This window comes from Pristiophorus japonicus, chromosome 14, assembly GCF_044704955.1.
Source record: "Pristiophorus japonicus isolate sPriJap1 chromosome 14, sPriJap1.hap1, whole genome shotgun sequence".
Classification (NCBI taxonomy): Eukaryota; Metazoa; Chordata; class Chondrichthyes; family Pristiophoridae; genus Pristiophorus; species Pristiophorus japonicus.
Window position 1 is genome coordinate 148,487,134 of NC_091990.1, and position 26,547 is coordinate 148,513,680.

The 26,547-nt window shown below is 39.6% G+C and overlaps 2 protein-coding genes across 4 annotated transcripts in view; one reads left to right on the forward strand and one right to left on the reverse strand.

Annotated features, from left to right (window-relative positions):
* The window catches only part of LOC139279509 (homeobox protein aristaless-like 4), a 38,111-nt gene extending 20,373 nt beyond the window's left edge, over positions 1 to 17,738 (forward strand). Inside the window, exons 3-4 of the mRNA XM_070898629.1 lie at positions 3,462 to 3,567; positions 17,409 to 17,738. Of these exons, the coding sequence (XP_070754730.1) occupies positions 3,462 to 3,567; positions 17,409 to 17,738 (436 nt within the window). The remainder of the gene's footprint in view (positions 1 to 3,461; positions 3,568 to 17,408) is intronic.
* Positions 17,739 to 23,596: 5,858 nt separating this feature from the next.
* The window catches only part of ext2 (exostosin glycosyltransferase 2), a 192,052-nt gene continuing 189,101 nt past the window's right edge, over positions 23,597 to 26,547 (reverse strand). For all 3 annotated transcript variants that reach the window (XM_070898632.1, XM_070898630.1, XM_070898631.1), the window contains 3 exons: positions 26,366 to 26,494; positions 25,521 to 25,603; positions 23,597 to 24,755 (listed from right to left, as the gene is read on the reverse strand). In XM_070898632.1, coding sequence (XP_070754733.1) covers positions 24,617 to 24,755; positions 25,521 to 25,603; positions 26,366 to 26,494 — 351 coding nt within the window. In that variant the 3' untranslated portion in view covers positions 23,597 to 24,616. The remainder of the gene's footprint in view (positions 24,756 to 25,520; positions 25,604 to 26,365; positions 26,495 to 26,547) is intronic.

Here is a 26,547-nt window from a genome sequence, read left to right on the forward strand (position 1 = left end):
ACGGTACCAGTGATTTGAGCGGGGATCAGTTACAAAAACGCTAGCATAATGAAGAGCCAGTCCTAGGAGAATCTTCGGTTCCATTCATGTATTAATACTCCCCGAGTAAACATTGGAACATCACTAGTAATCAATCAGTCTCCACATCGACATCAACAGATCTGGACTGGATAAATTACCCATGTTTACTCTACACGATTCTCCTGCAATTACAGTTAATGTTTATATAATTCAACCGAAGTCGTAAACAATTTTAAATTGATAATTGTGCAGAATCCGTGAAGTATAACCAACATGCGGCTCAAGGATCAACTGTAGCGTTACTTTATGGGATGGGCGTCGTTTTTGCAGCATTTCCCCGCCCAATACTAAACAATGCTGCTCGCTATTCAGGGAGAGGTCACTGTGCGTTCCAGAAAGAGGCAGGCATTGGTATTTAAGGAAGGTGCAGTGCTATCAGTTTTTGCCCTGGTCTTGACTCTTTAACTGGTTTTGAAGCAGCCTCTCTAATTGAATTGTGTCAGAGTTACAAACTTACCACTGTCAGTGTTTGTAAAGTTAAAAATGCAATTTTTGTACGTTTTAATTGATTCACAGAAATTGCTGCTTTAAAATGAAACTCGAATTAGTACAACATTCATTCCTTATAGGGATTTTTTTAAAACTTCAAATGCGAGACACACATTATTGCAATATGCTTTACGAGCATGAACTATCCAGGAAGATCAGTCTGACTGATAGGGCATTGCTCAGGAGAGTTAAGAAACATTGTACGAACTGTGGTAGTAAGGATGAGCGCCGGTGTTTTAACATTCGTACGGGGAGTCAATTTCTACCCGTTTGAGAAAGCGCGTTATGAATATTCATGTCAAACACTGCGCTGATGTTAAACGTGGTGACAAGCTCCATAGTTATGCTGCATTGGCCGAGGATAGGATCCTGATTGAATTTGACAGCATATGGATCCGCATATCAGTATCAGTTGCCAATAAAAAAAATAGCATTGGGGAGGGGGGGGGGGGGGGTGGTCCGCAGAAGCTTCATTTTGTAACATTTAAGTGAATCTCAGCAGTGATCATGACGAAACTGCTCAATTACGATTTTGCTTCACCGAATCCCCAAATAACCTGCAACAGTAACGCTCTCTATTTTTTTAAAAACAGAAAGACGGGAAATTTCAGAATCTTTATTACGATTGCACATATTTTATATTTATTTTCATATTGCCAATTCTATACAAAATTAATTGAGATAAAATCCGATCCACAGCCGAAGGTTGTCTCCGCTCTCATAGACCTTGCAGCGATAAGCATCGTTAACTGTATATTCGCTCTTCAAGGTTTTACACTCATTTTCTTTCAGTCGCTTTTGAAAGCAAACAAAAAGTCCCCTTTCCACAGACACCAGTTCGCCCCGAACAGCCGAACTCTGTGCTGATCTGTTTGGGCAAATTGTAATAATGCAGCTTGCGGAGGCCTATATATAGAACTCCATCAAAACGGGGGAATTAAGGGAAGTCAGGGCAGGAAATTAAACATGCAATCAAAACATACTGCAGCTTTCGGACTTTCCCATCAAGTACTCGTATTTCCGATCTTTTTGAAGATAAAAGGTATCTGCTTTCAGCCTCCAGTTTCATGGCTTCGCCTTTTGGATTTTTGCACCGTTTGAAAAACGTCTAACCTTTCACCATTTCTAATCAAACCGACAAGATGATTTAAAAAAAAAGAGGAGTTTCTTCCAACGTGTTTTTTTTAAAGCGTAAAAATAGGCACGGGTTGAGGTCTCCATCCCAAACTCTTTGTGATCAGTGCTCTGATTGCTCCGCACTGCAATCAAAGGGCAGTGCTGATTATCTGCTGGAGAATACAGTCACTTAATGTAACCGTAATGTAACCCAAATGCACCAATTGTGCAGCGCAGGGTTGGAGGAGGTTAACGACCGCCCGTAAATCGGTGAACTGCAAATGGGTAACACAATCGTTGCCACATCATCTTTTCATATGTAAACATAAACATTGAGCGGGGCTTAAACTACCGCCAACATTATAGATTTTTTTTAAAGTTCCAGGAGCACATGAAAGCTTTTTCTGTTTTTTGTTTTTCTAACGGGATTATAGTGCTGGGATTATAATCTGAAGAAGCTGCAAGGGCAGGGAAAATTCTGGGTTTGAATAGTTCAGATACACGTTCATGGAACGGATAGTGTCCGGAGTGGCAACCAGTGTACAAGGTTTTTAAAAGTCGTGACTGCACGTTATAAAAGTTGCAATGCTGATGGTTACCAGCACATTACACACACACTGTGCATTAGCCCAGTTTATAACTGTCTCCAGATCCTTTCCCCACCCCCAGTATTATTACAACAGTTTACTTACTGGAGGCTGGACTATTCAGTCAGAAAATAGAAACAGGTTTGTAGCTGCTGGAGTTACATGCGATAAATTTGACCAGTAGGACAGTGCTCCAACTGCATCTACAGCGTTATATGTTTCAGGTTTACGTCGCACTCAATTCGACAGTTGTCAAGCCACTGATTGCTAGTAAGCAAAACTGCAAGATTCCTTTAAACTGTCTTGATTCTGCTTGTAAATGAGTCGTTTCCCCATTCTTTTGCGTGCGGGATAAATTGGATTACCGGCGTTATCTTGCCATCTTCAGTTCTGCTTCATAATAAGCAGGCCGAAGATTAAGTGATAGTGAAAGTAAACGGATATTATCGTCATCTCGCAGGGAAAAAGTTTCGGCAGCGGCAGACTTTAGAGTTACATCAAAGGCAACATCTTTCTTGTTAAGTGCGAGGCAAAGTTAACACGCTATTAGGAAGTTAATAATCTGCAAATGGCATCGATTTGATATCTAGCTTGACCCAGTAACTAGTGTCCATTTATTTTTAATTCTGTGAAGAGCATTATACAAGTGCAAGTTATTGTTGATTTAAAACTATAGGACTATTCAAGCTTTATTAATTCGAAGTGGCAATTTCAGCCTTCTACCACATGAAACCTTTAAAATGTCAGCATCTATCCAGATGTTTTTTTTAAACTACCCGTTGGAAAAGCATTTCGGAGTAGTGAGATCAGTAATGTGCATTATTCAATTTTTATTAATTTATATCATTTTGAAATTGGAGCCTTTTGTTATGTATAGAGATTAAGCTGTGGCAACTCTGGGCAATTGGGTTAAGACCCATAAATCAAGACTTTAACCTCTCGTTTTTAGTGGATTTTCTGCTTGTCGCATTAAGACGATAAAGAACAGCCAAGACTTCAAAGTGAAATTATTGAAAAAAATCGTGTCTTTAAAAAAAAATCCTGCAGGATATTTCTCGGGTCAAATCTGAGCAAAGCAGTCTTAGGATTGATGTGTTTGCAATCTCCCACGTACATATCCTGTAGAAAAATAGAAGTAATTTACATCCTTTTGTTCCATTGGCCGTAGGTTTGGTTTCAGAACAGAAGAGCTAAATGGAGGAAAAGAGAGCGCTTTGGACAGATGCAGCAAGTCCGGAGTCACTTCTCCACTGCCTACGAGTTACCCATGTTAACCAGGGAGAATTATGCACAGGTAGGCACCCTGCTTACTGTTGGAGAGCAGTTTCCGAATAACTTGTGACAAATTGAAAGTGCACTCACTGTACACACCGCGTTGTCCGGAAACATCTGCATCAATGATGTGCTGTGATATATTATTGAAGTGAATTAGGGTAACAGCCAATTAACTCCAGATTTTATAAAGTACCTCAATTTTGTGAAATGCTGCAGTATTACCATAGTCCTTGGGATTATTGCATTTAACTCTGCGCTGGTTTCAAAGTTAAATAAAATTGCAGCTGATATAATACCGCTAAGTATTGAATTTCCGTTCCAACCAGCAGCATGCCAACATTCATCATCCGCACAGGATGGAATTTACAAAACCGAAGCTTCTTCAGAGTTAGAGGAAGCGAGTTACCATAAATATATTAAAATCAGAGTTTAGTTTGAATTTACTACTTGGAGAGAAAGAGGGAGGGAGAAATGTCTTTGCTATGGGGAATGGATACTTCTACTTCTGACAGTCTGTCAGCATCAAGCAATCGTTCATCAGGAGCTGCATTGCTCAGATGTAGAATAAAGCCCGGTCCACTCTGCTCCGACAATTGACAGAAACTCCAACTTCAGTATTGCAGGGGATGTGGTTTCCATTATGTTAACTGCTCTGCTCTTTGGGCTATCCTACATGGAGAGTTGACAATCAAGGTGGGTTTATACTGGTCCTCAGAGAGTTTGGATCACAAGAGCAAGTGTGTAGAAGATCCCTGCGTTCACATTCTAAAATATTCTCCCTGCGTTTACATTCTAAAAACAGTTCTTTACCCTGATGCTAAAATAGCAGACCTATATTTTGGGATTTACAATTCTACCGACAAAATAAGGGAGTTAGTTTTAGCACTGTTTGAGAGCGAAATTGGTCTTGGTTGGTAGCACAAAACCGGCGATCGCGCATTGGCAGTCTATTTACACTCCGCCTTATTTTCTTTACCATTATTTAGTGGAGTGTAAAGCGGTCTGCCAATGGCCCATCGGCTGTTCTGCGCCACTATCCAAGAGGAATTTCACCTCCTACTGCGAAAACTGGCCCAATTATTCTGATGCAAAAATTGTAAATCCATGAAAATGTGGGAAGCCAGTGCAGGAGCATCGCTATTTCATGGCGTGAACTACAGAAGTGTCAAATGTAAAAGCACCCGAACACTGCGGTTATATTTCAACTACTGTTTGACACAACCGTTTTAGAGAGGTGAGAAGAGAAAGCACTAAGTAATGCTGCCTTGTCCTACTACTCAAAATTCAGGGAAAGTAGAGCTGTGTGCACTGTAACCTGGTATAGGGAAGTACATTACCCTAACCCCGCCCGAGATGGTTTAAGTCTGGGAGTGTGCAGAAGTCTAGGCACCAGTATTGAACTGCCAGTGATTCTTTTAAGATTAGAAAAGAGCTGAGATAGCTTTAATGGTTAAAGGAAAATGCTCCACACAGCTGTCTGTCATACAGATACTAATGTGAAGCTGAAGTAATGTAGTCATCAAGATGGTCCCACACCCAATGCTGAATGGAACATGCTGGGCTGCAGCCTTGGTGCATCTTTACCCACACTTCAGGATGAAAATCAAATGAATGTCAACAGCTAGGAATTACACAGTAAAAGCCAGAATTTATCAGCACAGTATAATGCAGTCTTCAGAATTTAAGGGTCTAAACTAAAATGTCATTACAACACGCAACATTGTGATGACATCACACTGACCTCAAACGTAAGTGGAATGGAAAAATAGCTTCAAAATCTGACTCAGTGCCAGTATAAATCAGCGTCCCTTGCCTCTTTGCAAGTTAAAAGAAAAACTGCGCCCAGTTTCATTTGTGCAATATATCTGTACCCCTAAAGCTCAGTTGTGTCTTTGCTTCAATACCATACAGGAAATCTAGTATAGTATAAAGACTTGCATTTATATGGCGCCTTTCACAACCACAGGATGTCCCAATGTACTTTACAACCAATTAAGTACATATTTTTGAAGTGCAGCCACTGTTGTAATGTAGGAAACGCAGCAGCCAATTTGCGCACAGTCAGCTCCCACAAACAGCAATGTGACAATGACCAGATAATTGGTTTTAGCGATGTTGATTGAGGGATAAATAAATATTGGCAAGGACACCGGGCATAACTCCACTGCTCTTCAAAATAGTGTCATGGGATCTTTTATAACACCCGAGAGAGCAGACAAGGCCTCGGTCTCGTGGGGTCAAGTTATTTTGTTGTCAGACCTGGCCATTAGGAGAATGGTTAGTATTTCCCAACTAATATGAATAGAGCATGAGAGACAGTGAAAGTGTTAAATATAGACTACGATTCCCAACAATTAACATGTCTGTATGTTAAAATTCCAGTCACTAGCCTTCATTTCAATAAAATAAATTCTATTGCATGCAGTAGCAAATTTATTTGCACAATCATGAATGTGGAAAATCCAGACAGGTATTCATCATAAGACAATCGGACTCCTAGTATATTTTGCAGAAACATATAGCAATGTTACAAATTTAATGAATCATTAATGTAATTGGTAACAGCAGCAGAAACAAATGTATTTTGAATTACCATTGTTCAGTACATTATAACCTCGTGTGCATTTACACTGTAGCTACTAGTCTTGGATCAATGGCTGCAGTTCGAGTTCCAGTCAGAACCTTGCTTGGCTCATGTCTTGCTGAAACTCCCATTTTAAGAGAGCTCTGGGAACAGACAAGTCTCCTAAAAGTCAGGAATTTAAATGTTGAGAGTAAATGCTCTGTAAACATTTAAATTAGGATCAGATATGTTTACAAAAGTATCCGAGAGGCCCAAAATATCCCAAGCACTTTGTCAAGCAGGATTGACGCTGCACTGGATTAATGGTGGATTGACACTCCGCAAGTTTAGTATTGGTGCAAAGTTCAAACTGCTTGAACTGATGCTAAACTGGGTCAAGGCGCAAATGACTCCAAACAAAAACCTACCTTCTCCAGTATATTTCACTCTTCTATTTGGTGTCGGGTCAAGCTGTAATTGGATCATCAATGAGAAGCAGAATTGTATTGCGCTGGTGCTACAGATACAATTATATGCATCGTTGCAATATATGTGGTGTCAAACTCAAGCAGTGCAAGACAATCCACTCCAAGGAGTCTCATTCTACTTCTAGGCCCTGACTCTGGATTTAAGGTGCATTTACAATACAGCGATATCAGTAAAAAGTGAATTTGCTTTACACCAAGGCTATAGTTACAATGTAATGGAAGCCAAAATCAGTCACAGCCTCACCTGACATTGGAACAAAATGGAGTGAGACTTCTTGGAGGATGGAGTCATACTCTGCTAGTGTGTCAATTTGGGCCTCAGCACTCGATTTACACTACACAAGTTTATTAGTACAAAGATGAAGCGGCTTCATACCAATGTTAAACTTGTAGGGTAAATGCACCCTTAAACACCCAGTTTTGCATTGGTGTGAAGTTAGTGTGAATGCATCCTTATATTCTATATGGTATCATAGTCAAACAGTGCAAGTCCAAGGAGTCCCTCGGCTTCAGTCTGCCATCAGGTTAGGTCTCAACTCTGAATTAAGGTGCATTTTGGTGCAAAATGAAGCCACGTGCACGGATGTTGTAGCTATAGTGAATATTTTGTGCACCAGTGGGGCCTTGCATGTAGTCAGTGGCTCATCAGAAGAATCAATGGTGTACTCCCTACAATTTTCTTTTCACTGAAATCAATGGATCAAAATCACAGGCCGTGCACTTGAGATTTTACAATGAGCCGTCTACTGCAAATAAGGCCACACTGAACCGGGATCTCGGAAAATTTGGGCATCGTGTAAATGCAGTTTGAATCTGCAGTCGGGGCCTGACCTGAAACTGGAGCAAAATGAAATGAGACTCCAAGAGAAGAAAGTCTTGCTGTACAGTGCAGTCAGTTTAGGCTTTGACAACTTACACTACACAAATTTCAGGTGAAGCTACTTCATAGAAACATAGAAAATAGGTGCAGGAGCAGGCCATTCAATATGATCATGCAACTTCAGTACCCCACTCCCGCCTTCTCTCCATACAGATAAGGGCATCAGGGGGTAAGAGCCACATCTAAATCCCTCTTGAATATATCCAATGAACTGGCATCAACAACTTTCTGTGGCAGATAATTCCACAGGTTCACCACTCTCTGGGTAAAAAAGTTTCTCCTCATCTGTCCTATATGGCTTACCCCTTATCTTTAGACTGTGACCCCTGGTTCTGGACTTCCCCAACATCGGGAATATTCTTCCTGCATCTAACCTGTCCAGTCCCGTCATAATTTTCTATGTTTCTATGAGATCCCCTCTCATTCTTTTAAATTCCAGTGAGTATAAGCCTAGCCGATCCAGTCTTTCTTCATATGTCAGTCCTGCCATCCCGGGAATTAGTCTGGTGAACTTTTGCTGCACTCCCTCAATAGCACGTCCTTCCTCAGAATAGGAAACCAAAACTGCACACAATACTCAAGGTGTGGTTTCACCAAGGCCCTGTACAACGGCAGTAAGACCTCCCTGCTCCTATACTCAAATCCTCTCGCCATGAAGGCCAGCATGCCATTTGCTTTCTTTACTGCCTGCTGTACCTGCATGCCTACCTTCAGTGACTGATGTACCATGACACCCAGGTCTCGTTGCACCTCCCCTTTTACTAATCTGTCACCATTCAGTTAATATTCTGTCTTCCTGTTTTTGCCCCCAAAGTGGATAACATCACATTTATCCACATTATACTGCATCTGCCATGCATTTCCTATTCACCAATCTGTCCAAGTCACCTGCAGCCTCTTGGCATCCTCCTCACAGCTCACATTGCCACCCAGCTTAGTGTCATCTGCAAACTTGGAGATATTACATTCAATTCCTTCGTCCAAATCATTAATGTATATTGTAAATAATTGGGGTCCCAGCACTGAACCTTGCGGCACCCCACTAGTCGCTGTCTGCCATTCTGAAAAGGACACGTTTATTCCCACTCTTTTCTTCCTGTCTGCCAACCAGTTCTCTATCCATGTCAATACATTACCCCCAATACCACGCTTTAATTTTGCACACTAATCTCTTGTGTGGGGCCTTGTCAAAAGCCTTCTGAAAGTCCAGATACATGACATCTACTGGTTCTCCCTTATGCACTCTACTAGTTACAGCCTCAAAAAACTCTAGATGATGTGTCAAGCATGATTTCCCTTTCATAAATCCATGCTGACTTGGACCAATCCGGTCACTGCTTTCCAAATGCGCTGCTATTACATCTTTACTAATTGACTCCAGCATTTTCCCCACCACCGATGTCAGGCTAACCGGTCTATAATTCCCTGTTTTCTCTCTCCCTCCTTTTTTAAAAAATGGGGTTACATTAGCTACCCTCCAATCCATAGGAACTGATCCAGAGTCCATGGCATGTTGGAAAATGACCACCAATGCATCTACTATTTCCAGGGCCACTTCCTAAGTACTCTGGGATGCAGACCATCAGGCCCTGGGGATTTATCGACCTTCAGTCCCATCAGTTTCCCTAACACCATTTCCTGGCTAATAAGGATTTCCCTCAGTTCCTCCTTCTCGCTAGACTCTCGGTCCCCTAGTATTTTCGGGAGGTTATTCATGTCTTCCTTAGTGAAGACAGAACCAAAGTATTTGTTCAATTGTTCTGCCATTTCCTTGTACCCCATAAATGAGTTCACCTTATTCTGACTGCAAGGGACCTATATTAGTCTTCACTAATCTTTTTTTATTCACATATCTATAAAAGCTTTTGCAGTCAGTTTTTATGTTCCCTGCAAGCTTACACTCATACTCTATTTCCCCCCTCATCTAATTAAACCCTTAGTCCTCCTCTGCTGCATTCTAAATTTCTTCCCAGTCCTCAGGTTTGCTGCTTTTTCTGGCCAATTTATATGCCTCTTCCTTGGATTTAACACTATCCCTAATTTCCCTTGTTAGCCACAGTTGAGCCACCTTTCCTGTTTTATTTTTACACCAAACAGGGATGTACAATAGTTGTAATTCATCCATGTGATCTTTAAATGTCTGCCATTGCTTATACATCAACCCTTTAAGTATCATTCACCAGTCAATCCTAGCCAAATCACGCCTCATACCATCGAAGTTTCCTTTCTTTAAGTTCCGGACCCTAGTCGCTGAATTAACTGTGTCGCTCTCCATCTTAATGAAGAATTCTACCTATTATGGTCACTATTCCCCAAGGGGCCACCCACGACCAGATTGCTAATTAATCGTCTCTTGTTACACAAGACCCAGGATGGCCTGCTCTCGAGTTGGTTCCTCGACATATTGGTCTAGAAAACCATCCCTTATAAACTCCAGGAAATCCTCCTCCACAGTATTGCTACCAGTTTGGTTAGCCCAATCAATATGTAGGTTAAAGTCACCCATGATAACTACTGTACCCTTATTGCAAGCATCTCTAATTTCCTGTTTGATGCCATCCCTAACCACCCTACTACTGTTTGGCGGTCTGTACACAACTCCCACTAATGTTTTCTGCCTTTTGGTGTGTCGCAGCTCTACCCATATAGCTTCCACATCATCCAAGCTAATGTCCTTCCTTACTATTGCGTTAACCTCCTCTTTAACCATTAACGCTACTCCACCTCCTTTTCCTTCCTGTCTATCCTTCTTGAATATTGAATACCCCGGGATGTTGAGTTCCCAACCTTGGTTACCCTGGAGCCATGTCTCTGTAATCCCAATTACATCATACCTGTTAAAAGCTATCTGCGCAGTTAATTCGTCCACTTTATTACGAATGCCACTCATTATTGACACTCAGAGCCTTCAGGCTTGTTTTTTTAAACACTCTTTGTCTTTTTAGAATTATGTTGTAATGTGGTCCTTTTTGATTTTTGCCCTTAATTTCTCTGCCCTCCACTCTTGCTTTTCTCCTTCCTACCTTTGCTTCTGACCCCTTTTTACTTCCCTCTGCCTCTCTGCATAGGTTCCCATCCCCCTGCCATATTAGTTTAACCCCTCCCCAACAGCACTAGCAAACACTTGCCCTAGGACATTGGTTCTGGTCCTGCCCAGGTGCAGACCGTCCGGTTTGTACTGGTCCCACCTCCACTGGAACCGGTTCCAATGCCCTTGGCACTGGTAGCAATTCTGAGAATACTACCCTTGAGGTCCTACTTTTTAAATTTAACTCCTAGCTCCCTAAATTCAGCCTGTAGGACCTCATCTCAGTTTTTTACCTATATCGTTGGTACCTATATGCACAACAGCTGGCTGTTCCCCCTCCCCCTCCAGAATACGCTGCAGCCACTCCGAGACATCCTTGACCCTTGCACCAGGGAGGCAACATAGCATCCTGGAGTCTTGTTTGCAGACGCAGAATTGCATATCTGTTCCCCTTACAATAGAATCCCCTATCACTATAGTTCTCCCACTCTTTTTCCTGCCCTCCTGTGCAGCAGAGCCACCCATGGAGCCACGAACTTGGCTGCTGCTGCCTTCTCCTGCTGAATCATCTCTCCCAACAGTACCCAAAATGCTGTATCTGTTTTGGAGGGAGATGACCACAGGGGACCCCTGTACTACCTTCCTGCCACTGCTCTTCCTGATGGTCACCCATTCCCTATCTCCCTGAGTAACCTTTACCTGCAGTGTGACCAACTCCCTAAACATGCTATTCACGACATCCTCAGCATCGCAAATGCTACAGAGTGAGTCCATGCGCAGTTCCAGTGCATCAATGTGGTCTGTCAGGAGCTAAAGCTGGACACACTTCCTGCAAACATAGTAGCATCCCTGTTTTCCCACATAGCACAGGACGAGCATGACACGGGTCTGGGCTCTCCTGCCATGACTTAACCCTTACATTAACTTAATTTGGCAACAATGCCAAAAGGTTTCCTACTGATAAGAAAAGAAAAAGATCAAATACTCACCAATCCATGAGCCAATCACTTATCTGCTTGGCTGTGATGTCACACTTCGATTTCTTTTTACTTCTTTGTTTACCTTCTGCCCCTGCCCCAGCTGGCCTCCTCCCGACTGCCGCTCGCTGATGGTCACGCCCTTTTATGGGCCCCTTCGACTGCCGCTGGCTGGTCGCGCCCTTTTATGGGTTCCTCTGACTGCCGCTGGCAGCTCCCGTTTCATATAGCATGAAAATTAAATTGTAACTGCATCCTAAGGGATTCATAAAATCCAATCTGAGTTTATCATAATTCCTTGCACAATGATTTTGTCCATGTTAACATTATCCCAGGAAAGAGAATTCCATGAAGGAGGATTTTGGATATGTTTAAAATGTTACCCTCCATAGCCCCACTGAATTTTGTTCTTTGGGGCACCAACGGCAAAGACTGCATTCACACTGTCGTTTGAGATCGGTTCACATTTGAACCACCAGATGCTGGGATAAGTCAGTCCGGTCTGGAGGTCAAATCCATCCGCCGTAGACCATACTTACACACAGCGAATGGAGTTTCCACTTGTATTAACAGCACAAAAAAGGTGAAATTGACCGAACCAGGCAAAAGATCGGGGAGTTTTATACGTAAGTTACATCAAACATAAATTGAATTTCCGCAATCTTTAACCCTGGTTTAAAAGTCTTTTTGCCGATGCTGGCCCCACCTACAACTGACCCCACTCCCAGATCGAAATACTGAGCATGGCGATTTACCGTCGATTGTGCCCGTTCGAGGAGGCGCTTTAAAGTGAACTCATTTTTTGCAGCGGTCACATTTTAAGTTTTAATATCTTAAAAAATAATTAATTTACTAAGAAACTGACTAGTGTACACCAATGAAACTAGTTAATGGCCCAGTATAGTTTAAAAAAATGCTTCGTCACAGGTGCATGGCCAGTCACTAATTAAAAATGCTTGGATTAAACCCATTTTCAGCTCCAATAAAACTGAGCCAGGTTACCAATGTTAATTTAATACAAAAAATGTGATTACATTCTATTATGGTGACCGATTGCGCTGATCTATGGAAGACATTACATTTATTATGCAAATGAGTGTGGCAGAAACTTAAACCAAAGCTTCCTCGGAAAAATGGCGCATTTCAAGCGCAGTGTGTTCCGTTTCCCAACTGTGCCCAGAGTAGAAATTCTACCCTATTCTCTTTAGTGCTGCTGCATTGGTGTGTGAATGTACAAGAAAAAGCTGTTGCAACTGTGTTGAGCAGAAGACGACACTGTGCTTCAAAATTAATTAACTTTCCAGGTATGAACACGACATTCACGCATATAGAATTTTAACAAAAGCAAAAGCCAATTGTAAAATTAATATAGTTGGGCTATTGAGCAGCTGGTAAATCAGGAGCGTTACAGAAGCACACACACAATTATTTCCAGAGTTTCTTTGCAGTGTGGGAATTTGGGATAGAGCTTTCCCATATCAGTATTGATCATGAAATGTACCAATTCAAAACAAATACATTTAAATACACTCCTGCTTTCTACTGTTGGCATTGGTTCAGCTGAAATTCAAACGTTGTCTAAGATTTCATAACAGAAAATCAATATGTCTAAACTGGTTTTCAGTTCGTACAAGTACAAGTTGACTAAATCGTGGAAAATAAAAGGACTATATTAAGACATTCTAAAGTTTGCTTCTTCAGGGAATGGCTTGACATTCTGCAGCTATTTCATGCCAAATAAATATTTGCTGGATACTATGATAAAATGAACTGCAGCATTTTGCAGCCAGGTCCTATTTTGGAAGAACATTTATCTCATTCAGCCCAAATGCTCTTAGTAATTAGTTCAAAACCAGCGGAGCCAATACATTGGTGGAGTAGGTTTGTGAAGAGAGATCCACACAATGGTGAACACATGTAAAGATGAGACTATTTCAATGGGGATTTTAAATAGTCACGGTTGTGATCTCTCTGGGTGTTAATTAAAAACATACATGAACTATATTTTATAGTATGTGGATTACAGTCTTTATAAATCTGAAACATTTCTCTGAATTCTACAAGGATTTGTATGTGTCAAATGTGCAGGGTTCTTTAGGATATATCCATCTTGCTCATGTTTTTCTCACTAAAACTGTTCTAACTTATAAATTTGTACATAAAAAGAAACCATAAGAAACTTGATGAGGAAAGCGTTTATGGTTTGGATGCGCAGGGGAAATATCCCCCACCCCAATCAAATGCATTCGGAGCCAGCAAACTGCAATATTTAAACTTTTCAAGATGCTGTATTGGTCTGATTGACAGTCGAGTCCCAGGGTTGATGCAGACAGAGTAAAGAGCCATTTCAGCGAACGTAGGAACCATTTTATCGAGTTTGCAGGAGCAGGTGGGCTGACAGATATGTCCACGGTGGCGACACTGGCTATTTTAGGAGCAACATCTACTATTGGATACAGGATTTAAACAGCAAATCCCATTTAGATGCCTGAAGATCGAGATTAACAAATTCTGCAGCTATAAACAGACAGAATCAAAGCGGGGAAAGCTGCCCACATTTCCAGATTAAGCATGATTAAAAATACCTGGAGTTGAATAAACACCTGCTAATGACCTTAATGGCACGTTTTATGTTTATGTCGTGCAGAGTTTGAGAAAAATGCGAGGAGTGAATTTGAAATGAGCTAAATCGAGACTGATTGCAAACACGATGAAAATCTATGGAGGAGCGGTGTTTATTTTTTTACAGAGATATGTGTACAATAGGTGACTGTTCTAAAGTGTAATGGCTGACATTTGCCGAGTGTGTAATGACCCAGTGCTAAAAAATACATGGTTTGGTTAGGTCGTCTACAGAACACTTGCTTTTATTTTACTCCCCCCTCAGAAATTGCTGAGCCCAGCAGATCGTGACGAAGTTTTAAAATAAACTTGACATTTATATAACTTGACATGCCTTCTGAACACTCAAAACATTATTTAAAACCAAGCTTAGATTGGGTCGTGTTATTTCGCAGATATATATATATCTGATCACCCGTTATAAAGAAATTCGTTACCAAGCTGTCTATCAGTTAGTTACATGTCGAGCCCCGTTACATGAAAGCAATCGATCATCCTCTATTTCACAGAACCGGATCACTGTCGTTACAAAACTGTCCGCAGTTAGGCACCAATGTGTAAACAAGAGAAAGTGCAACTAAGTAAACTAGCAAACCAAGTAAATGTTATTAACTTCCTACATCCCCCAAGTACACAGCACATTTCAAATTAATTCACCACAGGTCAAAGTTTACAATAGGAACAAAAGGCAAATACAGAGGGAATTGAGAGGAATGCAAAGACTACAAACATCAGTACTAGGCCCAAATTGCATTCCTTCCCTAACCTAGTCTCGTCGTATTTACTCCCCTGCAAAGGCCCCATTTTTTTCTTCAAAGAAATGCTGCAAAAATGATTAAGACTTTTCTCTGACTTTTACCGGTCAAAATATAATACTTTTGCAAAATACGTTTTTATAAACATTATTTTATAAAATGTTATTTACTTCAGTGGTGACCTCATGACCAAAATAGTCTGAACTACAAATTATTTCATGATTTCCTTCAGCACCATCCTCTGGAGAATCAACAGGGGCACCTGCAACTAAGTGACATGGAAAGATTGATCGCAAGTGACTCTTGAGGCAAAGGCTGCATTATTTAAAAGGGAGTTGGATATAAAGGGATATCAAAAAGTAGAAAGAGCAGGAACACTGGTTGGATGTGTGTTGCTGCTGTTGAAGAGCTGCTCACAGGGATAGACCGCTTCCCTGTACTAAGCTACCTGCGGCAGATTTCTTCTGGAGTCTGAAGGCCCAGGGTAGCCCCCAGTGGCTGGCTCTTCCATTTCTTTTCTCCAAGCATTGACATGGGTTGCAGAAAGTCATATCATTTAACACCTTACCAGGTACCATCAGAATAATTTAACTGTTTATAATTCAGGCACAAAGACCCACACAACATGAACTCTTAAGAAATGATTTGCACCAGAATAAATTAAGACATCTCAAACTATCCCCGTGCCATATTCCCCAGCTACCAGGTTTCACAACTGTGCTCCTGTACAGGGCCAAATCCTTTTCTCCTGTTAATTCTAACAATGATTGATAGTTTACTTTACCAGTTCCTGCTTCTCAGAGTGTGATCAGGCCTGCCTTCAGAAAACAAGCTACCATCCATTTTTCTTTGCTTCCTGTGTACGCTTTAGTCATCGCCAGTTAAAGAACTCCAGCACGCGACATTCCCAATGTGGTAACTTGTAATGGGGTGAATTAATCGGCTTGGAAAAATAAACTTTTTATTGGCAAATCAGATCCCTCACTGAATAACATGCTGCTATCCGCTTCATTTATCTCAATACAATTGCGTATCAACCAATAGTAGAGTCAAAGAGGAGCGCTGATCAATTAATTGATGTAACAGATCTCACCTGAATTCTCATCCTCCAAAGGGTGAAGTTAAATTGGTAATTACTGCCTTATGTTTCTAACACATATTGTAGAGCCAAAACAAAATAGCCAGAATATTCCAGTTCTCAGGAAAATTTTAATCACTCACTTGTGCTGTTACTAATCAGGTTTGTGGTTTCTTCATATAATTTGGATCTTTCAGTTACCCAATTGATTTTCAAAAGGCCTAACAATTTAAATAGTAAGCAATTATCTCGCCTATGTGAATTCCTACGCAAATGTTGACAAAGGTTTGAATGAAACATTTAAAAGAGAAATACCAAATTGAAAAATGATATATTTTAATTATTTACTAAGAAGGTGTTAAGGGTTACAGAACCAAGGCGGATAGATAAGTTATGATACAGATCGCCATGATCTAATTGAATGGTGGAACAGTTTCGGGGCTGAATGGCTTACTCTTGTTCCTATGTAAACCCCATCAGCACTTTCAGAAGCTGGTTGTGGAGAATATCCAACATTTACCTTTGTAACCTCCCCTTCCCCATTACTGCAATGATACTCACCTTTTTGGCTCGGATACCAACATCAAGGCCTCTTTCTTAGCTGAGACATAAAATTTAGGTCATGAAGGTTAGATAGCTTTATAACAATGTCCTTTAATTCTTGGACCAGAACTTGAATCCAGTCCAGACGATGGGAATGAAACTCTCCCTTCTCTGCTTGTTTCTATGAGGCACATTTCCATAACACAAAATCAGGCACAATGTGGCAGGAACCTCAACCACATTTAATGAAACATAAAAAAATGTACTGCACCTGGAGGTCCTATATTACGATTCGGGTTAAGGAACATTACATGGTTAGAGTTGAAAGACTTAAATTGGGCCCATAATACTGACCTCAAGTACTGAAAGCAAGTCGAATAGTGCTCCACTCCTAATAACCAATCTATAATAGGAAAAGTGCTGCATATAAATTTCCATGTTGCGTTATGTTCTTTTTAACTTGGCTTATTAAAAAAAGTCAAATATCCTACACAAGGACTTTACACAGAGACTGGGTAATGTCATGGGCTCTATTTCTTTGTAAGGCATCAGCAATGGTACTCAAAACACATGGCAAAGGGATGTCAAACTATTCAAATCCAGTGCACCTGGTGAGCAAGTATACTTACCCAAAGATAATTATATAAAATGTATAATATTTAGGATAGCATTTGTCTTTCAAGACTGATAAATGTTTTTTAAAGAATTCTGCACCACAAAGTAAGCACTTAAGTGGTAGAAGTGTTCCTTTGCAATGGACATACTGCATATTAACTGTGAGGATGTTGAACAACTAGTTTTAAAAAAGGATTAAAAAGTATTAAAATAGAGCACACTTAAAACTAACCAGAAGAAAAACATGAGAAAAGAAAATCCAACATATTACATAGGTTGATTAACATTTGGTCTGTTTATTTTTCTTCCAGATACAAAACCCATCTTGGATCAACAACAATGGTGCCTCCTCTCCAGTGCCAGCTTGTGTTGTGCCCTGTGAAACGGTAACATCTTGCATGTCCCCACATGCACACGCACATGCACATGCACCAGGTGGAGTGTCTGACTTCCTGGGTGTTTCTGCCCCTGGCAGCCATGTGGGACAGACACACATGGGTGGTCTCTTTGGCACTGCTGGGCTAGGGGCTGCCATCAACGCATTTGACATCAGTAATGAACCAGATCGAAAATCATCCAGCATTGCAGCCTTAAGAATGAAAGCCAAAGAGCACAGCGCCGCTATATCTTGGGCCACATGACCGACATAACATTACATATTCAAACACTGAAAATAATACAATTATTACATAATGCTGGACTAAGGACATAACGCAACATGGAGATTTATATGCAGCACTTTTCCTATTATAGGTTGGTAGGATTAGAAGTTAGGTTTACTTCAACTTTAAAATATTTATATTATACCCCTTAATGTACAAGAGCAACCCTGAAAAACTATTCAAAATCCCAAGTTTCATTTGAAATTGATATCCTTTTTAACAGGCGAGCTTGTAAAAGTCTATCGTAAAATGGCAACTTTTCTTTTTAGGGCCAAATCTGTAATTAGAATTCAGCAAACTCCAGAGGAAATTGCCGAGAGCTCTCGGTTTTACATAAAATTGTGTATAAGTGCAGTTGATTCGCCATGAAGTTTAAAGCACATGAAAGAAAATACTTATTTTATAGAATGGCTTTTAACTAACTTAAATGACTCTCCCACTGAATAGATGATAAAAGGTAAACACATCCAGACTGCAACTCATTGCATCCAATGAGTTATGATGCAAGAAAAACCCTTCACCTTGTCCTGCATAGGTTTAAATTATTCCAATTAGATACTGAACATCTTGGCAATGTCTTGCAATGTTAGCAAACATATCAAATTATTCTAATTTTCATAATCAAATTAATTACAAAAAAAGGTTTCTGATTACAGATTATAACCATTTTTTTTTGGTTCCTGCCAAACTACTTTGGTTTAAGCGATATTGACTGCAAGGTTTATTCGTGCCCCATATTGGCTATGGTACAGAGACTAATTGGTTTCATTGCCCCACTGCCAATCTATAAGTTCATTTTGTTTTAATAGAACATTTTATTAAAGTAAACTGGGTATCAAGTTCAAATCAATTAAGTAGTTAATCCTTAAAAAAATATTTACTTGACTTTAAACATTAAAACCTATGTGTCTAGTCCTGGGCACTGACCTATAGTAGCAACAGTAGTTTAAGATCTTGCAAAGTTTACACAATTAAAAAAAAAAGACAAGTTAAGAAAACGTCTTACAAATAAACAAAAAAAATCTTTTTTATTGTGTAATATGCTAAATATACCAAAAGTGAAATGTTATACAGTTTTAAATGTAATTATCTTTTGCAACAATCACGCCCATTGCTATTACTTATACTACTGAAGCAGAAGGTTGAAGTTCAGAGTAATATATCTGTTTGGGTGTGTTGTGTTCTTTTGCCGAGAGGAAGTCTCGAGAATATTACTGTTATAATGTGTTGTAAAATATTTTAACCGTGTAAACTCCTTTAGCTTTAATTGCCTTGTTTTAAATATAATTGTAGGAAAGGGTGCAAGTAGGTCACATTCAATAAAAAGTGTTACTGTATCCAAAGTAGTGTTCATCATTACTGTGAGAATTTAACAAGCTCATAATTTGCCTGTGTTGTATTGTTTTATGAGTAAGTTATTGCACTTGGAATAATGTTGTTTTGCATAGATGTAATTTCTTAGGAAACTGTAACAGAGTGGGTCAGAATGGCGTGTATTGTTTTGACAGGTATAACCAATAACCCAATAAAGAATTTGTCTTTTTCCTACTGAAGAAAAAATGATTTTCTTTGCAAGGAATGGTGATGAAATGTGATCGTGATAGCTCTGAAGTCTCTCATTAATTGGAGTGGACAAAAATACCAACACTGCCCTTCTGAACTGCTGACAGAGTACAGAAAGGATTACAGAACTTATATTAACAACAGGTGTCAGAAGATGTACATCAGTAACCCTGAATGTAGTCACTTACAAAAACAGGCCATCTCCAAAGAAAGTTAAACATAGTAACTTGCACCTATTAATATTCCTTCTACATTCTTCACTTTTTAATAAACATTTGAAAGAAAATTGTCTTCAACTGCACAATTTAAAGATCAATTTAAGAAATAAATGTGTCAATAATGCTGCAAACTACATTACGCATAAATCAGAAAATGGAATTTTGCATTATTCCCTGCTTCACAAATTGATGGCAGATAATTTCCTGTAAACACATCTGGAGTTGGGCTGCAAACTGTGTCAGCTACCATTAATGTAAAGTAACATCTTGGTTAGGTTAGATTGGAGAAATATTTACAGGCCTGTAATTATCTTATGGTAAATGCATCCATTAGCTGGTCTACTCATCACAGAATTAACTTAATTACTGATGCAAAATTAAGTGAATTTATTTAATAGATCATTTACAGCTGGCCACCCAATGACTTACATGAGACAGTTTTGTTCATTTATGAAAAACGCACAACCAGTAATTTATATTTAATAGACACTAGTCACAAATAACAAAGTACAATAAAATTACAATGACATGTGGCATAAATAAACTGCAGAATACAGACTGCAAGTGATAAAGGAAATAGATTTTGTCATTTAGAAGTGCACAGACTATCAATGACAGCAATGGATGATCTATATGCTATGTGAATTTTAGGATTCAATGTGGGCCATATTTTATGCACTTTCCTCAGCAAAAAAAATGTCTGAATCACTAAACATTTAAGCTGATGTGTAAATGTCTAGCAAATCACTTGGAGTCTTAGTGTCAGGTCTGTACTCATTCTTATAACTGAACAACTTTTGAGAATTGCATACGAGTTCATGGATTTTGCCAATTTGACACATCTAACTTGCGGTTGGACGACATTCTACTCCCCAAGTTCGCCACTTCTGACAAGTGACAGGTGCAATCATACATTCCTCATTGGCAACATCATCAATATTTCTGTTTGAACATAGGATTAAATCAAGTCTTCACAAGATAGATATAGATGAGGAAAGGCATTTGACCCATTTTAGCTCACCCACCCAAACAAAGGCTACCTAGTGTTTACATTTTTTTTTAAGAGCCATATTTGTACAATGTGCTCAGTGCATTTTGCTGCAATGTTTTAATCATTTGTTTTTAATAGGACAGTTAGATTCCATACAAGTACAAAATATGGGATTTATCATCAATAAGTCAGCCTTTTAAAAAAATAAAAACTGTACTTACTCATACCCTGAAGATGCCAACTTTTGCTTGGCTACAGTCGTGCCAACAGCCTTTCGTTATAATGGCCAACGGCAATTCTTCATGCCTGAACATGGTCAACGAGGGTCAGTAGGCCATTCATACAGGGTGGGCCTCACAGCAAGTTCCACAAATATACTTCCCAGCAGCAATCAATAGATAGGAACATGAACCCTGGCTGATTTCCCCACTCCCGAGCTTAGAACAATTGTAATGCCGTAATTATTGTTCTGGCTAAAATCAGCTAATTTGGTACAGAACAGAAATCAAAACTGCAACCATTTGGCCTGGGTGACTCTGTACTATACCAGGTGGCAACCCATTGGCTCAACGGGGGAGCTTTATATGTCTATTAATTGTTGATCGTGATTGAATGTATATATCTGGGATTGGGATTTTACAAACATAGCTGCTCAATCTTGTCGCATTTCAAACACTGTTTCTAATGCAGAGTCTGATAAATAAGGGAGTTAGTGTCTAAACCACATTATGACATCCAGACTATTATTATAGATTTCATTGAATAATAATTATAGTTCTTCAATAGGATTCAGAGAAAAGAATAATTGTAAAAGTAAGAGGATAATTGTAACATGATTTTAGTGATATACACACCAGAAAAAAAGGACATTAAAAACAGATTCCTATAATTTGACATTGGTTTGGTGAGGGGGCCATTTTTACTAAAATTCTGGAACAAATTCCTGTAAATGCAATTAGTTTGTAATCATAGAGCTCATAAACAGCGTCAGCAACTTTGTAAATATTTGCCTCTCCGAGCCAACAATTCTCCCAAACCACTGCCACCTAAAAACAGATGGGAGATTAGTGCTGCAGAATGGCAGTTGTGTTTGCCTACTTAAACTACTTTTTGAAGTACAGTGACTTATGTAAAAGTCATTTATGTAAAATACTTTGACGTGAGTATGAAGTGAATATGCCATTCGTTTTTATGCTACAAAAAAGGATGGAAATGCACAAGGTTTACTGAAATGTTGTGCAAGCTGCAGCTGATACAAGTTCTACCGTATTTTCTTTTACATTGTTGCGAACTAACATTCATATTATATTCACTATAAACTCAAGTTATGCAGGCACCTGTACTGCTGGTCACTGACAATGGGATAACAAGAAAATATCAACAACTGACAAAAGTTGACTGATACAGAAATAATGTTCATAGAGGCAGTATATAAATCAAAAACTGACCACCAGTTTGACTCCACATTTTGACCCTTGTAATGCACGGTGCTGATGGTATTGTTCTCCATTTGCCTTCAATGATTTGTACCCATTAACCATCTCAGAAATACTGTGTGCTATTCCTGACCTGTGAAAGAACACATTGTGCCTTGACACTACACGACAACTTTAAAACAAAAAATAAAAGCTATTAACTGTCACAGCTTCCTGTACTGGACCACAGCTTAAACACCACTGCAGAATAGAGTCCTGGGATTAGACAATTAATAGCTGGATTTTGTAGTGTTAAAATGGAATAAAGCAGCTGCTGGAAAATATTACACAGTATAAATGTGTCTATAAATCATGACCATTCTTGGTTTCTAAATGATATCTATAAACAGTCATTAATAAAAAGCAAACATTCTAACCAGAGTGCTGTTCAACAGGCAGCTCTTTGGAAGAAAATATTAATTAAAAATATGTGCAAAAAGCTTCACCAAGCCAAAGCTGCTGGGTACCTGTATTATCTCAGGAAGATCTGATTGCACCAGACAGTCCAATGTAACTCTTGAATTTGCTAAATCCCTCATTTAATTGTGAGATACTGTTAGTATCTTAAAAGTTTTCTCAAGGTGCTTTCAGATGTGCTGCTAGCTTCCCACAGCACAGGTCTCATGCAACTGCCTAAATGCCAAATGCAAAACTGCCCAACTTACTAACACCAGCAGCCTGGGAGACGCGCTAAAAATGGGTATTCCAGGCCACTAGGCCAGCGAATCCCAAACAGTTTTACAGTCCGCTTGCAGCCAGTCGTGCGAGGCCTATGCTTTGAGAATCCCAGGGCTTTAGTGCGGGTCTTGTGCAATATCAGAGCACCTTTACAGTAGCAATGTCATTCAACAAAACTTGGTCTTAATTTTTAAATTATCCTTTGTCCCCAGCTCAAGGCAATGATTCATGCTGGAGTATGACTGCATGGGTGGCAGCAGTCTTCCAGCACCTCAAGTAAACACTGGCAGGATATCTGCCTTGGGGTTGGTGGGGGTGGGGGGGAAACGAAGTGAGGAAGAAAGAGGAAGCATCAATCATGCCCTCCAGTCAATATCCATGGGGCTACACATTCCAACAAGGGTCTCTGGATAAAAGTGATTGGGAGAAGAGGTCCTGCTTGATTTTGCTTGATCCCCCTACCTTTAATTTAAGAACGCTATGTGCTCTCCCTCCTCCTCGCCCCCCACCCCACCCCCCTCCACATTCTTGCTAAGATCAGCTAACCTGATAAAATCATAATTTGTACTGCTCACTACAACACTGCAAGGTGCGTGACTCACTGAGCCATTGGAAGGGCCTATTTAACAAGATAGCAATCATTTAGTCAAGAGACAAAATGCCACCTAATATAGGTTAACTAGCAGAGACCCGCAAAACATTTGCAGTCAAATTAGCATCTTTATTGCAACAGTACTTGTTTAGACTGTTATTATCTTCTTCATGTATAGAATCAATGCTGATGTCCTCCCTCCCCTCTCTCCCTTTTTCTCTCTCCCCTTTTTCCCTCTCCCTCCGACCCCCCCTCTTTCCCTCTCTCACCCTCTGCCCCCGCTACACGCTTCTCAGCCCCGCCCCCTATGCCCGCGCCCATTGGTCCCGCTGCATCCACTACTGTCTCCTCACTGGCGCAGACCCAGCATCAATCACTCTTTTAAAATTCACGCCATCACTCCCTGCCCTGATTGGTTGCGAGACCGTGTGGGCCCTGGTCGATGCAACTGTCACTCAGTCTGGACCACGTGCTCCCAACCCCACACCTGCCCCAGGACAGACAAAAGCTGACTTCTTATTATAGAAAATAGATTACATTATTTAAAATACATCAACTCAGTATTCCTAATAAAATAATATTTTCAAAATCATTATTCCATATTGTTAATATGACTAGAAAATAAAATAGACACGAAAGATAAGGAAGTATTGCCATTGTCAGCAACAATTATTGGGAAGTTTTGAAGAGGACACAATATTTTCAGGAGAATGTTACAACTACAATGTTGAATATGACCAACATAGACTGAAAACATTTGATCATGTTCCTACTGTAGGTAAGTTCATTTGAAGCATTACAGAGTGCTATACTGGGGGAATAACCAACATGGGCATATTCTGGTACAATGACACAGCAAGCATGCAGTATTATGACTGTAAGCACATTAAAAATGGAGCTCGTCAGTACATGATTCAATGTTAGATAGTTTGAAAACATAATAGGCAACAAATCCTTTTGATGTCAGAACCAACAACAGAGCAAAGGCATGATCGAACTGTATTGGGAGAAGTCTTGTTGAGTTTTTGATCTTCAATAGTCTTCATAATATGTTTTTTGTCATGACGAACCATTGCAATTTGATCATTTAAAAATAGGAAAGCATTTTTTGGCATGACGAACCATTACAATTCGGTAACATTCAACGCTTTTAAAAAGAGGTCACAATGTTCCTCTGCAGTTGTATCTTCTTAAGTTAATAAACTCCATTAAAGAAGCAGAAGACTCTGAATTCCAGATCAACGGTTCCAAATCAGACAGCGGCCGGTCCTTACTGAAACAATGTCTTGCAGCATAATGCTGGTGTACTTGAAGGTTCCACAATTTTGAACACCAGTACTTTATAAACTGCCAATGTTGGGGAAACTCTTCAACTTCTCCGGGAAGTCATCCTTGTACAAGACAGGGTCAGCTCGGTGTTCCACCACCTTCAGTGGCATGATCCCAAACACGGATGCAAATTTATTGATGCATTCTGACCTGCAATTATGTTCCCATGGTGTTAAATATGTACTTAATGATATCTAATAAAACGCTGTCAAAACAACATCTGCACAACCAGAGGTCATCACAAAGCTGATTATGGTAACCAATAAAATTTCAAGCATTCCTTAAGTTCGTTACACTGATGCTTTTAAAAGTTAAACAGGACAGCATTTCAACAGTAATGTTTTGAAGAGATGCCGAAAAGGCAAATGTTCACAAATTTCCATTTGAATGAATGCATGAGTTTCTGCTAAATTATTTTACAGTGGTTATAAGAGTTCTATTTTATTCTCCAGCAAGGCTTGTAGTAAAGAAAGGTGAAATTTAACTGCTAACAGAGTCCATGTCTTTAAGGCAGTTTCCGACACACAAGAGAGCGCGTGGAAGGACAGTTCAAGCACTCGACTCTCCATAAGACTGAAATTAAATAAAACTGGGCTCTGTCTCCAACATGGTTCCGATAATTCAGATGTACTCACAATTACAACCTGAATCTTTTTGATATACACATGCCCATCTAAATTATGTAAAGCATTTTGAAACTTAGGACACTATTGCTTACAAATGTGAATGGGTTCAAACAATTCCTACATCATTAATTTAGGTAAACTTGGACAGAACTTTCCTTTCTGCAGAAAGCAGTGACTAACATTTTCCAAGTGGGCTGTAAATCTGGAACCAGTCATGCATGTTTTTCTTGGGCACTTCTGAAATGGCAGACACAAGCTGTTAAATACATGGGAGGAATGGAGCACTTACCGTTCCACCATATGGGTCTGGTCCAGTGACAGTCCATCAATTGCTGTGCACTCCGGGCACTTGAACTTTTTACGTGGGGTCACCTGCGTGTCACAATAATTCCAACAATATTAATGGCATGTTTAATCCAGCTAGATGTTCAAGCACGCCTGCAATGTAATGTGAGAGCACCATCCTTTCAGAACATTTTGCTTGAGTTCCATCTGGCTCACTAAGGCATATTTCAACTCACAAGAGGTCAATAAAATTACTAGAATGGTTTCACATTCATTGAAAGTGTGTGATGACAACCCATTAAAACCCATTTAATGATTGTTTTCACACTTCTAGGTGCCTTGTACAAGCACTGGTTGGCTGTACGATCATAAGGTGATGAAATGTTGCTTCCCTTACTTTGATGTGGCCTTATTAACCTACGTCTGTTTTCTCATTAAGTTGACTGACAGATTCTATGAATATTTAGAGACTGTAAAGGCGACAAAGTTTATAGCACCCAAGTGGCTTTGTGCAAACCCTTCTAAGTTGCAATGCTCTTAATACGGACTTTACAAAGCAAGTCCTTTTTCAACAGTTGCTACTTAAAAAGCAACATCAAAAATGAAAAAAAAATTAAGGTTTGAAAGCTTTTATGATAAGACATATTAATAAATTTTGCATCATTTACATAATTAGAATTTAAATTTACATTCTCAATTTCTAAAGAAACATAAAATTCCAAAGTGATCTAAATCTATTTTAGATTTAGTACAATTATAATTATTCACATTATACTAACAACAGACAATTATAACAATTTTACATGATTTCTCTGTGTGCGCACTATTTTGGCACTTCAGAAAACTTACCTTAATAGGTGCTTTTCCAGTCATGTTAGCTACCAGGAAGTTCATAGCAATGTCCTCACAGTTCATGTGTGCATCCACCCAATTTTTAATATCTCCTGGCATCTTGTAGGTATACAAGTAATTAAAATACTGACAAGATAAAAGGAATTACAGAAGTCCATTAGAAAGTATTATCTTTAAAT